Source organism: Balaenoptera physalus, assembly GCF_965194825.1.
Source record: "Balaenoptera physalus genome assembly, chromosome: 10".
In the NCBI taxonomy this organism is placed as follows: domain Eukaryota; kingdom Metazoa; phylum Chordata; class Mammalia; order Artiodactyla; family Balaenopteridae; genus Balaenoptera; species Balaenoptera physalus.
In genome coordinates, this window is record NC_138889.1 from 20,730,109 (window position 1) to 20,743,283 (window position 13,175).

The window sequence follows — 13,175 nt, forward strand, 5'->3', positions numbered from 1 at the left end:
GGGATCTTCCCAGACCAGGGCTCGAACCCATGTCCCCTGCATTGGCAGGCAGATTCTCAACCACTGCGCCACCAGGGAAGCCCATAAATGCAGCTTTTTAACTGAATATCCTTTACAGAATAAATAAGCATGTGTTACCTGCTAAAATTAATATTCAAAAGAATGACATTGAACTAAAGCTTTCTTATAAGTCATATGTGAAATACACCATCAGTGGACACACAGAAGGTATTTGTTCATCTCCAGTGTGTCAGTAATGCAGCAGTGTTTGGGTGTTTGCTACTCCATTCAAACATCTGTCCCTGAAAAGGAAGTTTTCTTTGACTTCCTCTCCTCACCCTAGATTAGCTAGGGCAGGCACCCTATTAAAGATTTATTCATCCTCTGTATTTTGTCTGAGCACTTAACTACATCTGTGATTAAATAGTTAATGTTTAATGTTTTTTTTCCCCATTGTTAGAGTTAGGTTCATTGAGGGTCTTTCACTGCTGGGGCAGTATGTACTATGATATCCTGTGTTTTGATAACAGTGCATATTTGAATGAGTGAGGATTAATTCTAGAGTATCAGAGCAAAGCCACAGCCTATTAGGAAATTACAATAAACATGTCTTCTCACCCATGTTGACATTTCTGTTCCTTCTTTCAGTGGCTTCCCTAAAACAAACAAACAAACCATTTAACCTTTTTTTTGTGGGGGGGAGGGGGAGATCACAGATCCCTTTTAGAAACCATGATAATCATAAAACTGTGGAGATGCAAATACCCCCAAATTTTGTTACATAATTTCAGTAGTATCATGGATTTCCCTAAAGCTCTAGATGTAGACCCACATCACTCCAAGGTTTCACTCTGCAGGATTGATTCTTCTGACTGACTATTATTTTATTCTGACAGTTTTTGGTGTGTTTGCTTTTTTGACCGTTTCTCTTGTTCCTAGGACTGGGCTTTTGTATTTTATTACAGTAAATTTCAAGCATACAGAAAAGTTGAAAAACTGTACTTTGGATACCAAAATATCCATCACTCCTATTCTATAATTAACTTTTTGCCATATTTCCTTTCTCATGTAATTTCCCATCAATCCATTCATTATCCTTTTTTTATTTAATGCATTTCTGAGTAAGTTAATTAAGTAATTAACTTAAAAGTTCAGTATTGTTTACAGGATTCTTCTTTGAGGTAGAAATTTATATACAGTGAAATGCACCAATTTTAAATGTAACATTTGATGAATTTTGACAAGCCTGTGTAACTCTAACTCCTATCGAGATGTAGACCGTTATCATCACCCCCAGAAAGTTTGCTCCTGTTGCTCCTCAGTATTTTTTGTGCTTTATTTAAGTGATAACTTACTCCTGTTTAATTGTTATTTTTACATCATGATGATTCTCTCAGATTTGTACTGTTTGATCAGCATTGTCTCTATCATAAGCTGAGGGTTGGTGACAGAGTATCAGCCAACCCAGGATCCTTAAGAATCAGCCTAGACATAAAACCAAGAAGATCCAGTAGGAGTCAGTAACATAGTCTCCAACCTGGTGGTTGTGTTGGTGGTATTTGCAGGGTAAAAGAGGGGTAGGAGGAATGACTGGGTGGGAGGAAGTCTTATTAGTGCCCTGTGTTCACAGGGTACACTACAGGGAGAGATTTATTTCGGTTGACAAACTTCCTGTTCAAGAACTCTTACTCGATCTCAGCTTTGAACACAGCTTAGTTATCATAGGATGTTTTCCAGTATTCATATAGTGAACTACTGTAATGGGAGGAAGATTGTTGAGTCACAAACAATGTATTGGAGTCATTTTGCTTTCCAGGGAAACATTTTCCTAGTCTAAAATTTTAAGTGTGTGCTTGGAAGTTAGAGCTATTTTTAAAATGTGCTGTTTTTAGCTGGAAGATAGCTTGCTTTATCTTACATGTCCATTTTATCACATTATCATGTAGTTTCTGATGCTTTAACATTATCGGGATAGCACAGTTTTAGTAACAGAAGAAATTTAAGGTTATTTACGTCTCACATTCACATTCAAACTTAAACCCCTTTAGCATTGGGGGGGGTCATTAGTTAATAAGTCTAATAATTTTATTTCTGGACAGCAGTTTTGGTGCTTCTCATTAGCCAAGGAGCAATAAACACGCTCAATTTTGGAAAGTGTATATTGCCAGTGTTAAATTGTTAATTCAAAATTGTAAATATAAAATTTACCTAATCATCTGTGTTTTTTTGTATATTCTCACACAGAAGAAAGAACCTTCTAAATCCAGTGTGGAGAAAAAAGTGACCAAGGTTGCAGAAGCAAAAAAAGTAATGAAGAGAAATTTTAAAGTAAATAAGAAAATAACATTTACTGATGAAGGAGAGGTAAGATTCTGTAAATGCTTCATTTCTGAGGTACATTCCAAGTATTAGAAAGAGTTTGACTCTCCTGCTGACTTGCCATTCTTTAATAAGAAAAATAATGTTTCTCTAAAGCACTCGGGCAATTCCTTTCATTGTTACTGTAGGTAATTGGTCAGCTCTGCATCTGTAGGCAAGAATGACTTTCTGACAGTAAGCTGGGATACCTTCTGGTAATAACAACAGAGTTGGTTTTGAACTTTCCAAATCCTGTTTTTAGAGATAAGACTTTCATGTCCTGGGGTCCATTTGTTAACATGCTCTATGGGAACATGCTCAAGGATAGTAACACAAGTACTGGCCACAGCTTCTTTTGCTTGACTCTGGAAAGCCTCTGCTCTGTGGTTCCTCAATTTTAGATGCCATATTGGCATGTTTTTTACTTACTGGCCTGCTGTGGGAAGGAATTCCCTGCTTTAAAATAACCTCGGACACATAAGTGCCTGGTTTTCATTTCACCATTACCTGGTCTTAGTGTAAATACATCCCAATAGAGTAGGAAAGGGGTTACCACTCACAGATTGCTCATGAAAGATCACTCTATTAGATAATAATATCTTCATTTTAAAAGAGGAAATATATCTAGAATGTCAAGTGACTCACCTAAGGAGTGATGGCTAGAGTCAGTGGTCATAGCAGGATCTTCTGAATATTGTCTCTGTTTCACTCTCACCAACCTACGGGTTTCCCCGTTCATTCTGATGTAGCACTCAGCACCCCATGCCCACCATGATCTCATTTCCCTTGCCCTATGTTTATTTTTTCTTCATAGCACTTATTATGAGACTTTACATTCTGTATTTATTTGGTGGTTGTCCATTTCTTCCATTCCAGTGGGATGAGGGAAGGTATTTCTGTTTCACTGTGTTGAGAAAAGCTACATGAGGGAAGGTATTTGTTGGCTATGTTTAGTACTCTGTCCTCTGCACTTAGAATAGTGCCTAACAAATAGTAAGCCCTCAGAAAAAGTCTGTTCTAATACCCCAGTAAAATAACAGAGCTTTTTATACTGACTATAATGTATCACATCAGATATTTCATCATTATTAATAAAAATGCTTCCTGCACAGTCTATATTCAGTGGAGTGTGTTTCCTTTTAATTCTGAAGTTAACAAAGATTTGCACATTACTTCGGGGAAGAGGGCTTTGTTTTAGAAGCCCAAATTTGCACTAGTAATATGGAGTAAAATGGTGTATAAACCATACGAAAACTAACAAAATAGAATGTAATTCAGCGTGTTGAAGTTGCAGAGGAAGCCTATATAATTGGAAAATACGAATCTTTGTGAAATTACTGAGAAGAGGTCAGCACCTGAGAAACAGGCTAGACCAGAAAATAGTTGTAGTATTACATCGATGCTCACTGTAAAAGATTAGTGCTGTTAGCATAATGAGGTTCCTTACTGTGCTACTAAATTTAACTGTACGTATTCTACCCATTAGCTTCAAGTTGAGTATAAATCCTTAACTGTAAAATGTTTCAGTGTAAACTTATTGCTGATAGGAGCTCTGTGTGGCTGGCAGCCGCTGCACTGAAACTTCTGATCTAAAACTCTGAAAGAAATGCTACCATTTGTTCAGCCCACAGAGGGATGAATTTTTTTCACTCTGATAGAAAAAGGAGTGAAGAGTCAGAGCAGTAGATGGTGTTCTTACTGTCACAGCGCATCCCTTTCACTGCTTCCTCAGTGCCGGTGACTGCTAGCATGGCTGCTCATGCATTTGTGACCCTTGTTCGTTGCTTCAAGCTGCAACTCTGTCGGAATCTCATCTTGGAGAATGTGGTGGTGACAGGAGTGAGAGGAGGCACTAATACCTGTGATGTGTGTGCCTGCAACTTCCATTTGCCTGCCGTTTAATTAGCAGTCTTCCAGAAACTGTGGCAGCTGCTTAAGTCCTCCTGGCAACCAGTTATTAGGCAAAACAAGAAAATTGTTTTTGTCTAAACTGTCTAGAGTTTTACTGTGTTAGGCCTGGAAGATTATTAAGTCAGACAACCCTTATTTTTCAGGTAATGACACTGATGTCCAGAGATTAAGTAATTCATTCAGGATTATGCACTGGGCTAGTGAAAAAGCCAGGACATTCAGACAGGTCTCCTGACTCCCAGATCAGTGCTCTGACTTCTTTGTCACCTTGTTCCTAACATAAAAAGTTTGTGTAAAATTGGGTAGATCTGAGCAGGCTTGTGAAACCCAAACTAACTTTCTCCTTTACGCTTAAGTTAGTTATGTCAGTTTGTATGTGCGGTATCAGCTGATATGTGATTCCTCAGTCAATTTTGAGCATCTCATGTGTGCCAGAGAATGTGTTGGGTTCTGAGGACCCATGAATAAGGCCTATGGCTGCCCTCAAGGAAATTAGTGATTAATTTACAGGAAAGTAGAACAACCCAGTGTGGTGAGAGAGGTGTTACAGGAGGTACACCAAGGTGCCATGGCAGTGGCGGGGCTGCACTCTGGCCAGCCTGGGTACTGCCCTGTGCGGGTCATTTGGAGCTGAGTTGGTGGAGTACAGCATACTAAGAACACTGAAATGATGTTGAAGCAACTACCTTCTCCTCCAAATTATTTAATGAAAATTTCCTTTAATCCTGCTCTCATGAGTTATGGCAGCATTACTTTGTCCTGACTGGGAAAGTCTTTTCTGTGACTTGCTCACTTTTATTATAAAGCTTGTTAGAAAGTTTAAGAAATGTAGGTTGTAAGGCAGAAAGTATGTATCATTATGCAAAGGAAAGTGGTGTTCTGTTACTATTCCTTGTCTCCTGCCGCATACTCACCTTTTTCCTCTCTGCAGTTGGTTCAGCAGTGGCCACAAGTGCAGAAGTCTGTCTCCAAGGATACTGAGGAAGAGGACGATGCTGGTGGTATCGACTTAGATAAAGCAAAGGAAAGGCTTCAAGAAGAGGACAAATTTGACAAAGAAGAATATAGGAAGAAAATTAAGGCAAAGCATCGGGTAAGCTTTCCATCTTGAATTAATACTGAGTGAAATTTAATATGTCCTACATATATGTATATGTTCATTAGATATTCTTTAGTAACCAAGTTACTTTATTGTTTTCTTTAACCTTATTTTTCTGTGGCTACTTTGTTGTTTTCTCTAGTCCTTCTTTTCCCTTCTGCTGGTGGAGTCTTTGTATATTAACTAGTTTCTGAGAATGTCACCTAAATCTGCTTTTGGTTGAGGTGACCCAAATTATAGTGATTTTTTTTTTTTCAAATAAAGTTTTAATTTGGAGATAACTGTAGTTGCACATGTAGTAGTTAAAAGTAACAGAGAGAGATCCTGTGTGCTCCATTTCTATAACTTTGTCATTTCAGGAATGTTATATAGATGAAACTGTGTAGTATGTAGCCTTTTAAGATTGGGTTTTTTCACTCAACACTCCATTCTTTCTGTTACTGAGTAGTGTTCCGTGGTGTGGATGAAGCACAGTTTGTTTCACGTTTCACCCATTTGAGCAACATAAGTGTTGTTTCCAGTTTCGACTTAATAGTTAAATTTCTTTCCATAAGCGATTACTTGGCAATAGATATTAGATTAAATTTACTATATTAAGAAAAAAAATAAGGAAACCTTGTGAGAGGGAGTGCTTCCACTTAGGCATATGCCCTATTGGCCTTAAACTTGGCAGTTTTCAATTATCATTGAAACAGAAAGGGTTACTCCATTCTGGTCACTCATGATATTACTGTCCTTTCACACTACTTAAAAGTGGACATTTCACTGGATAAATGAATCAGTTAATGAACTAAAGCAGATTTACATTTTTTAAGAAGTTTCTGCAGCATGCCCTTGAGACAATGAATGATCTCAGGGTAACACAGTATCATATGCAAGAATCACTGCTATAATGTTGGGCTGGCCAAAAAGTTCGTTCCAGTTTTTCCATAAGATGTTACAGAAGAACCAGAACAAACTCTTTGGCCAACCCAATATTAAGTTCTGTACCAAAAAAATTTTAAGCCTTTGGATGTGGACATTATTAACTGTATCCTGAGGAGGGTTCTCATAGTTTTTGACTCCTGTTTGACCTTGTTACTATTTAGTAACCCAGTAAACTTTTTTTTTAATAGAGCAGCAATTCTCATTTCTTTAAGATTTGATACAGCTTCCCAGTAGCATTTAATAAATAAGAAAACGTAGATATTGAAGATAGCGTTCAAGGATGGAAACCAATGGTGGGAAAAACGTTCCAAAAATATGGAGAACAAATGAACCTGAAATATACTGGTTACAGTTTTTGGGTATTTATGTTATTGAGAGAACTAAACATCTCCTGTATTGCTGCTTTTAGTACAGTACTTTAAATGGAAATTTGGTGTTAATAATTTGTTACTAAAATTTTTTTTAAGTGTCAGCAGCTTGCCATGTTTCTGCTTATAGTCTTCTTAGAGTATGTATCCAACATAAGAGCATTTTACCTTTAAATTGTAGCCAGCAGTAAAAGGAATATGGAGAATTTACATAAAATCAAGCCCCCCCCCCCACCACCTGCTTCCCCTTTCTTATCTTCCCTTTCACCCCTTTTCCCAATGTGTGGAAGTTACTACTGTATCCAGGTTGTAGAATATTTTTTCTGAAAAATTTAGGAACTTAATTTCAAATTGACTATTGTATATTTATTACACAGTGTTTGTGTGCTAGGCTTTGCCTTAGGCAGTGAAGATGGAATATTTAAAATACATGGGTTCCTCTATCCTCAGGAAGATTATTATAGTTAAATCATAGTTAACTATGGGCATTCTGTCACTGCACAGAAGCTTTTTGTGCCCCAATTTTTTTACATTAAAATTTTTGAAATGAATAATATCTTTACATTTTTCCAAAATCAAGAGGGATAAAAAAGTTAACGTTGAGAAGTCTTGCTTCTGCCCATACCTGTCATTTTTATTCATCCCTCCACCCCAGAGGTAACTTTTTATTAATTATTAATGTATCCTTATAGTTTCTTTATGCAAAGACTAGTAAATAGAAATACATATTCTTGTTTTCTCCCTTTGTCACATGAAAGGTAGTATACTGTAGATTGTTCTATACTATTTCATTTTCACTTATTTTTGAGATTTTATGTAAATCATTTTCTTTCCTTTGTACCATTGTTAAAACATAGCATATGATTTTAAAACTATCACTGTGATTGTCTCACAGCAAGGTTGAACAGAGCAGTTTGGGGCTGACACAATTGTGAGAGAAATCACAAGAGCTTTCCATGCTACTGGTTTTGAACCAGTTCTCTATAACTAAAATAGGTATAAGGTCTTTTTAAAACAAGTCAAAGCTTGTTGTTTTATATAAAATAAGTATATACTACACAAGGTGGCCCATGGCATACTTTCTATATTGGAGGTTGAAAATATTATGTAGCCTAAAAAGAGCACAAAGAAGTAACCGAAATAGTCTTCTCTCTATTCAACTTTAATGTAAATGCTACCTGGCACAAATATGATTAGTTTCTTGGTATTTTCATCAGTAAAGTTATTATTTAAACACATATAAGTATTTGTGTATTAAATTAGTGAAAATTTCATGTTTTTGAGCACTTAGTATGTTTATTACAATAGCATACATAAGACACAATACAGGTGCTCAAATCAATTATTTACCAAGCTGCAATGGACCGGATTTCTACCTAGAAGGCATATGGAATATCTTTTCCAAATGGCAAGTTTTAACATTTGGCATAATGTTTGGTGGAAAGAGTGTTGTGCTATAACAAGTTGGAATACTTGCATTTGAGTCCTGAGTCTAGCATTACCTAGTCCATTTGGGATCACCAGTCACCAGTTCGGATTGCACTTTCCTATTCTGAAAAATGAGGGAGTGAGAATGGGGGTTAATACCAAGTGATCAGAGAGATCCGCTGGCTCTCTGTGTATAGGTAAGATGTGAGAATAAAATGATCCTTTCCTGTCTGAAAAATGGAATTTTAATTTGTCATTTTTCCCTGCTGACCAGTCAGGTTCCGTGCTTGATGATAAGGCTTCCTTCTTGTTCACTTATTTTTCCAATGGTTACTAAAATTTTACCTTAAAAAGTAAATATATTCTTTTTTTTTAAATTTATTTATTATTTATTTATTATCTATCCTTGGCTGTGTTGGGTCTTCGTTTCTGTGCGAGGGCCCTCCCTAGTTGCGGCAAGCGGGGGCCACTCTTCATCGCGATGCGTGGGCCTCTCACCATCGCGGCCTCTCTTGTTGTGGAGCGCAGGCTCAGCAGTTGTGGCTCACGGGCCCAGTTGCTCCGCGGCATGTGGGATCCTCCCAGACCAGGGCTCGAACCCGCGTCTCCTGCATTGGCAGGCAGATTCTCAACCACTGTGCCACCAGGGAAGCCCCAATATATTCTTTTTTTTTTTTTTAATTTATTTTTATTTATTTATGGCTGTGTTGGGTCTTCGTTTCTGTGCGAGGGCTTTCTCCAGTTGTGGCAAGCGGGGGCCACTCCTCATCGCATTGCGCGGGCCTCTCACCATCGCGGCCTCTCTTGTTGTGGAGCACAGGCTCCAGATGCGCAGGCTCAGTAATTGTGGCTCACGGGCCCAGCTGCTCCGCGGCATGTGGGATCTTCCGGGACCAGGGCTCGAACCCGTGTCCCCTGCATTGGCAGGCCGATTCTTAACCACTGTGCCACCAGGGGAGCCCCCCAATATATTCTTAATCCTGCACAGTTTATTTTATTTTAATTGCATTAGCTGAACACATTATTGGTTTTAAAATCATATTTTTTTTCTTAACACAAAACTGTGAATGAGGAATGTGCCTGAAAGACTTTTACGTATGAAAAGAAAACTCCAGAAAATCTGTAACATAATTCTGTATTTGATACATATTATGACACATATTATATTTTTTAAAATATGTATCAATTTTAGAAGCTTTTTTGAGCTTAAAAATCTTTCAGCATGTTTAAATAATTGTATTTCATGATTATATTTTTGGTTTAAGAGGATAAGCTAGTTAATATATAAGTTATATATAAGTGAATATATATAATCATTAGTCTTAATGACTCTGTTTGAAAGTAGTTGTTTGTTCTTGCTGTTTAAAATTAACAGCCTCACACCATAGCTTCTAATATGCACTCAGTCTTTGTATTGTAGGTCTCAGCTATTCATTTATTCCCACCTGTTTTTCCTCCGTGCTGTAACACCTGTCCTTGACTCATTTTTCATCTGCCAAATTCTGAAATCTGTGTAATTTCTACTGTGACTCAAGTAAATATCTTTGTCCTAAAGATTTAGAAACTGAACTATAGAATTTTAACTAGTTTATAGCCAAAAAAAAAAAAGCAAAAGAAAAAATAAAGGCAGTACAGTTTATGACATCACTGGGAGTGGAACTCAGCTGCCCGCTTGCTGGAACTTAGCCACTCACTCTGGGAACTTCAGGAGCCCTTGCATAACTGCTTTGGATCACCCAGTCCGTAGCTTTGTTTCTCTTCACGAGTCTTCATTGTAGTCATTAAGCATCATTTTCTTCTGAGACCATTCTGGTCTTTCTCTTTCCCTGGCAATTTATAAGTAACTATACTTAATTAGGCCTGTTACTGTTTTCTTTGCTAAACCTCTTGAAACTATTTATCAGAAGTAAAATTATAGCAAAAGCTATATTTTTACATATAAAACCATTAGTAAATTACTAAGTTGTAAAGGCGAGAGTGCTGCTTTTGCACGGAAACAGTGTGTTTTCTGGTAATTCAGTCAGAACTGTGAAAGATGGGCCATGGATCATATCATTGAAAGGTTTTTACTTAAATGGAATGAAAATCTGCTCTGTGGTATATGTCATCATTCTTAGCTCTGAAAGATAGCTTGTGTTTACTGTGATAATATCTGCTGTAACAGCTGAGAGTCGAGAGAAGCAATTCATTTTGAGATTCTCTTTCATTTCTTTGAAATTTGCTTTGAGTGCTTTATCCATTTTGGATTGTATATTTAGGTGACATGTTCATAATGTGTCTCTGGACTGTTTGCAAAGTTGCTCTGGGTTCTACTTAACTACTAGCATGAATATTAGAACATTAAGAAAGAATTAAAGGGACTTTTTAGAAAATCTGTTTTGTTTTGTTGTTGTTTACACAGAATTGAGTTGACATGGAACCCAGGTATCTTAAACATAAATTTATTATGATAGTCAAGAAGGAGGGAAGCTGTAGTCAGGCATCTTAGGAATAATAATAACAAGTAGCAGTTAGTTAACTAGGCCCTGCACTAAGCATTTTTTATGTGTTGTATTATATGCTAACAATTAACTTCTTATATAAGTGGGTTAGCCTCATTTTATTGATGATAAAACTAAGACTTATAAGGGTCAAGTAATTTGTCCAAGGCCCCACAGCTTATAAAAGCTTACAAATAGTAGCCCTGGGACTCTTAGCAAGGTCTTTGTTTCCCTACACACTGTTTTTAACTATGTAGCTGCTACCTATCTCATACCAATAGCCATTCTCTTACAACAGGATAACTCTGAAGCAATGAATCAAAAGGTAGAGGATGACAGCTGGAGACGAGGATTTTGAAGAAGGAATGACACATAATAGAAATTGTTCATGTTTCCAGAGCAAGGTCATTGGTCTAAAATAAATTTAGAATAAAATAAACATTGTGGTTAGTAGTTTAGTTTAGGACCACATACTAACATTACCTTTCCCTGAATGTTCATTGCATAGCTATATAGTTACTAGTACCATAATCCATTTTTAAGAAGGTATGGCCATTTAAGCGTCTAAGGCATTGTCAGAGACTGGTCTAGCTCATATGAGCTTATGAAATTTTACTAATGTCAGAAATGTCATCATGGGGAGACTTGTATCCCATACTTAATTCTAAAATTCACTTTATGAATAAAGCTTATTTATGGGGGAGGAAAGGAGATTCTCTTCTTGTACAACCGTCCTACTACCTGTCCCCTTCTTACTACCATCACAACCGGATTTATTATAAAAAAGGAAACCAGCCTATTACTATAGAACCTTTGCCTATAATTTAGAGATGTCTACCTGGGAGGTTTCTCTTCTTATTCTCATGAGCTTAGAGCATCTTGTGATAGTCAGTCCAACATCTGGGTATTTGGGCCTTTTTTCATATCCAGCATCCAAATGAGATAAATACTCAAGATTATATAGGTCTTATCCACTTTGTGGCAAGTCTTTGACCTGTTTATTATCTCTATTTTTATTGTTAAGTTCTTTGTTTTGTGGATTTTTTTTTTTAAAAAACACCATATGTTGTTTGAGAGGTGGGGTGGTTGTTAGATTGATGGTCAGTAGCTGGAGAGGTTGAGGAGCAAGGGCAGAGTTTGGTGTTGATGGAATTCAGGGATCTGACAAGATTAGGTCATAGACTACAAAGATGAGGGGAAGCTTGGCTGTGTCTGTTTTGCCCATCCCTATATACCCAGACCCCACCACGGGACCTGGAACATAGTAGCTCAGCAGATGGTTGAAGGAATTGATTAGTGAATCGGTGTTTCTATGTAAATTTGTTTTTCTCCCTGTCTTCATATCCTTACTGCAGTTGTTATAGATTTATATATGGAAGCCCAATTTTTTATGTTGTTCAGATGAAACTCTGTAGAACAGGTAACAGATCAGAGAACCTTGTTGTGTTCTTCGTTCCCAGGAGGGATTTAGGCTTACTGGGATTTTGTTCTTGGAGGACAGGGGGTATCTTCAGGGCCAAAAATCCTTGTAATCATTCTTTGACTCACTTCTGTTGAGCCAATTTTCTTCCCTGAAAAAGAGGTTCCTGTAATACTGAAATGAGGATCGATGTCCCCTCCTTCTTTATGTGACAGCTGGGAACTCCATTCCTTACCAAACTGACACAGTTGCCTGAGGCTCATTCAGATAGGTTGTATGCTTCCACCACCTCCTGAAAAATATTGGTTTCCAAATCTACAGATTTCCAAGCACCATGGAATGAAAATGGTTTAAATACGTAGTCCTGACATGTTGAAATTCATATTTCTGGAAGCTAAGGACCTGTAGTGTGTGAGAAGCCAAAAGACATATAGTAACGTCTATAAAGAAGTATTTTGTACCTTGAAATGTAATTTTTCTGTTTTCTTTTGAATTTGATTTTTATTATTGAATTTCATGATCTTATACTTAATCATTTGTAGCATGGCAGAACTAAAGATAAAATTGTGCATTCTTTTTGTTGGCATAAAATACCTTTTGGTACCCATCCTAAAAAATGAAATAGGAAAAGAAAGGATTTAAAGCATTTAAACCACCTAAAATTAAGTGTGTGTGTGGGGGGGTGGTTCGGTTACTCAATCTAATAAAATTCAATTGTATTTTTCCCCTAGTCATTGTAATTCAACCTTTTATTTTTATGTCTTGTCATTTATAGCATCTATGATTCACATACTCTTCTTTTAAGAAAAGAACCCTTTTCCTGCCTTAGCAAAAGAAGAAATTGTACTTTCTTCCCTATATCCGTTTCCCAAATTTTGGATTACCATAATTCTATTTCCTATTCTCCTCTGTTTAAAGACTAATGTTTACTCTTTCCTCTTTTCAGATAGAGTGCTAATATAGCTTTTTAAGATAAGAAAGAGAAGTTTTCTAATTTTCTTTTTGTTTCACCCAATATTGAAAGTTTGTTCTTTTTATTATACTTCATTTTCATGTCCTGGTCATGTTCATTTCATATTTTAAAGGTTTTGAATATCCCTCATCCACCTGAGACTTGTGGCAGAAATCTTAAAAGGAAAAATTATTCTACTTGCATGCACATGTGAACTCTGATAGCCAATTTA

General features: G+C 36.9%; 1 protein-coding gene across 2 annotated transcripts in view; it reads left to right on the forward strand.

Moving 5' to 3' along the window:
* The window catches only part of DDX10 (DEAD-box helicase 10), a 247,763-nt gene that overhangs the window by 139,486 nt on the left and 95,102 nt on the right, over window positions 1–13,175 (forward strand). For both annotated transcript variants that reach the window (XM_082476855.1, XM_082476854.1), the window contains exons 14-15: window positions 2,245–2,364; window positions 5,201–5,362. In XM_082476855.1, coding sequence (XP_082332981.1) covers window positions 2,245–2,364; window positions 5,201–5,362 — 282 coding nt within the window. The remainder of the gene's footprint in view (window positions 1–2,244; window positions 2,365–5,200; window positions 5,363–13,175) is intronic.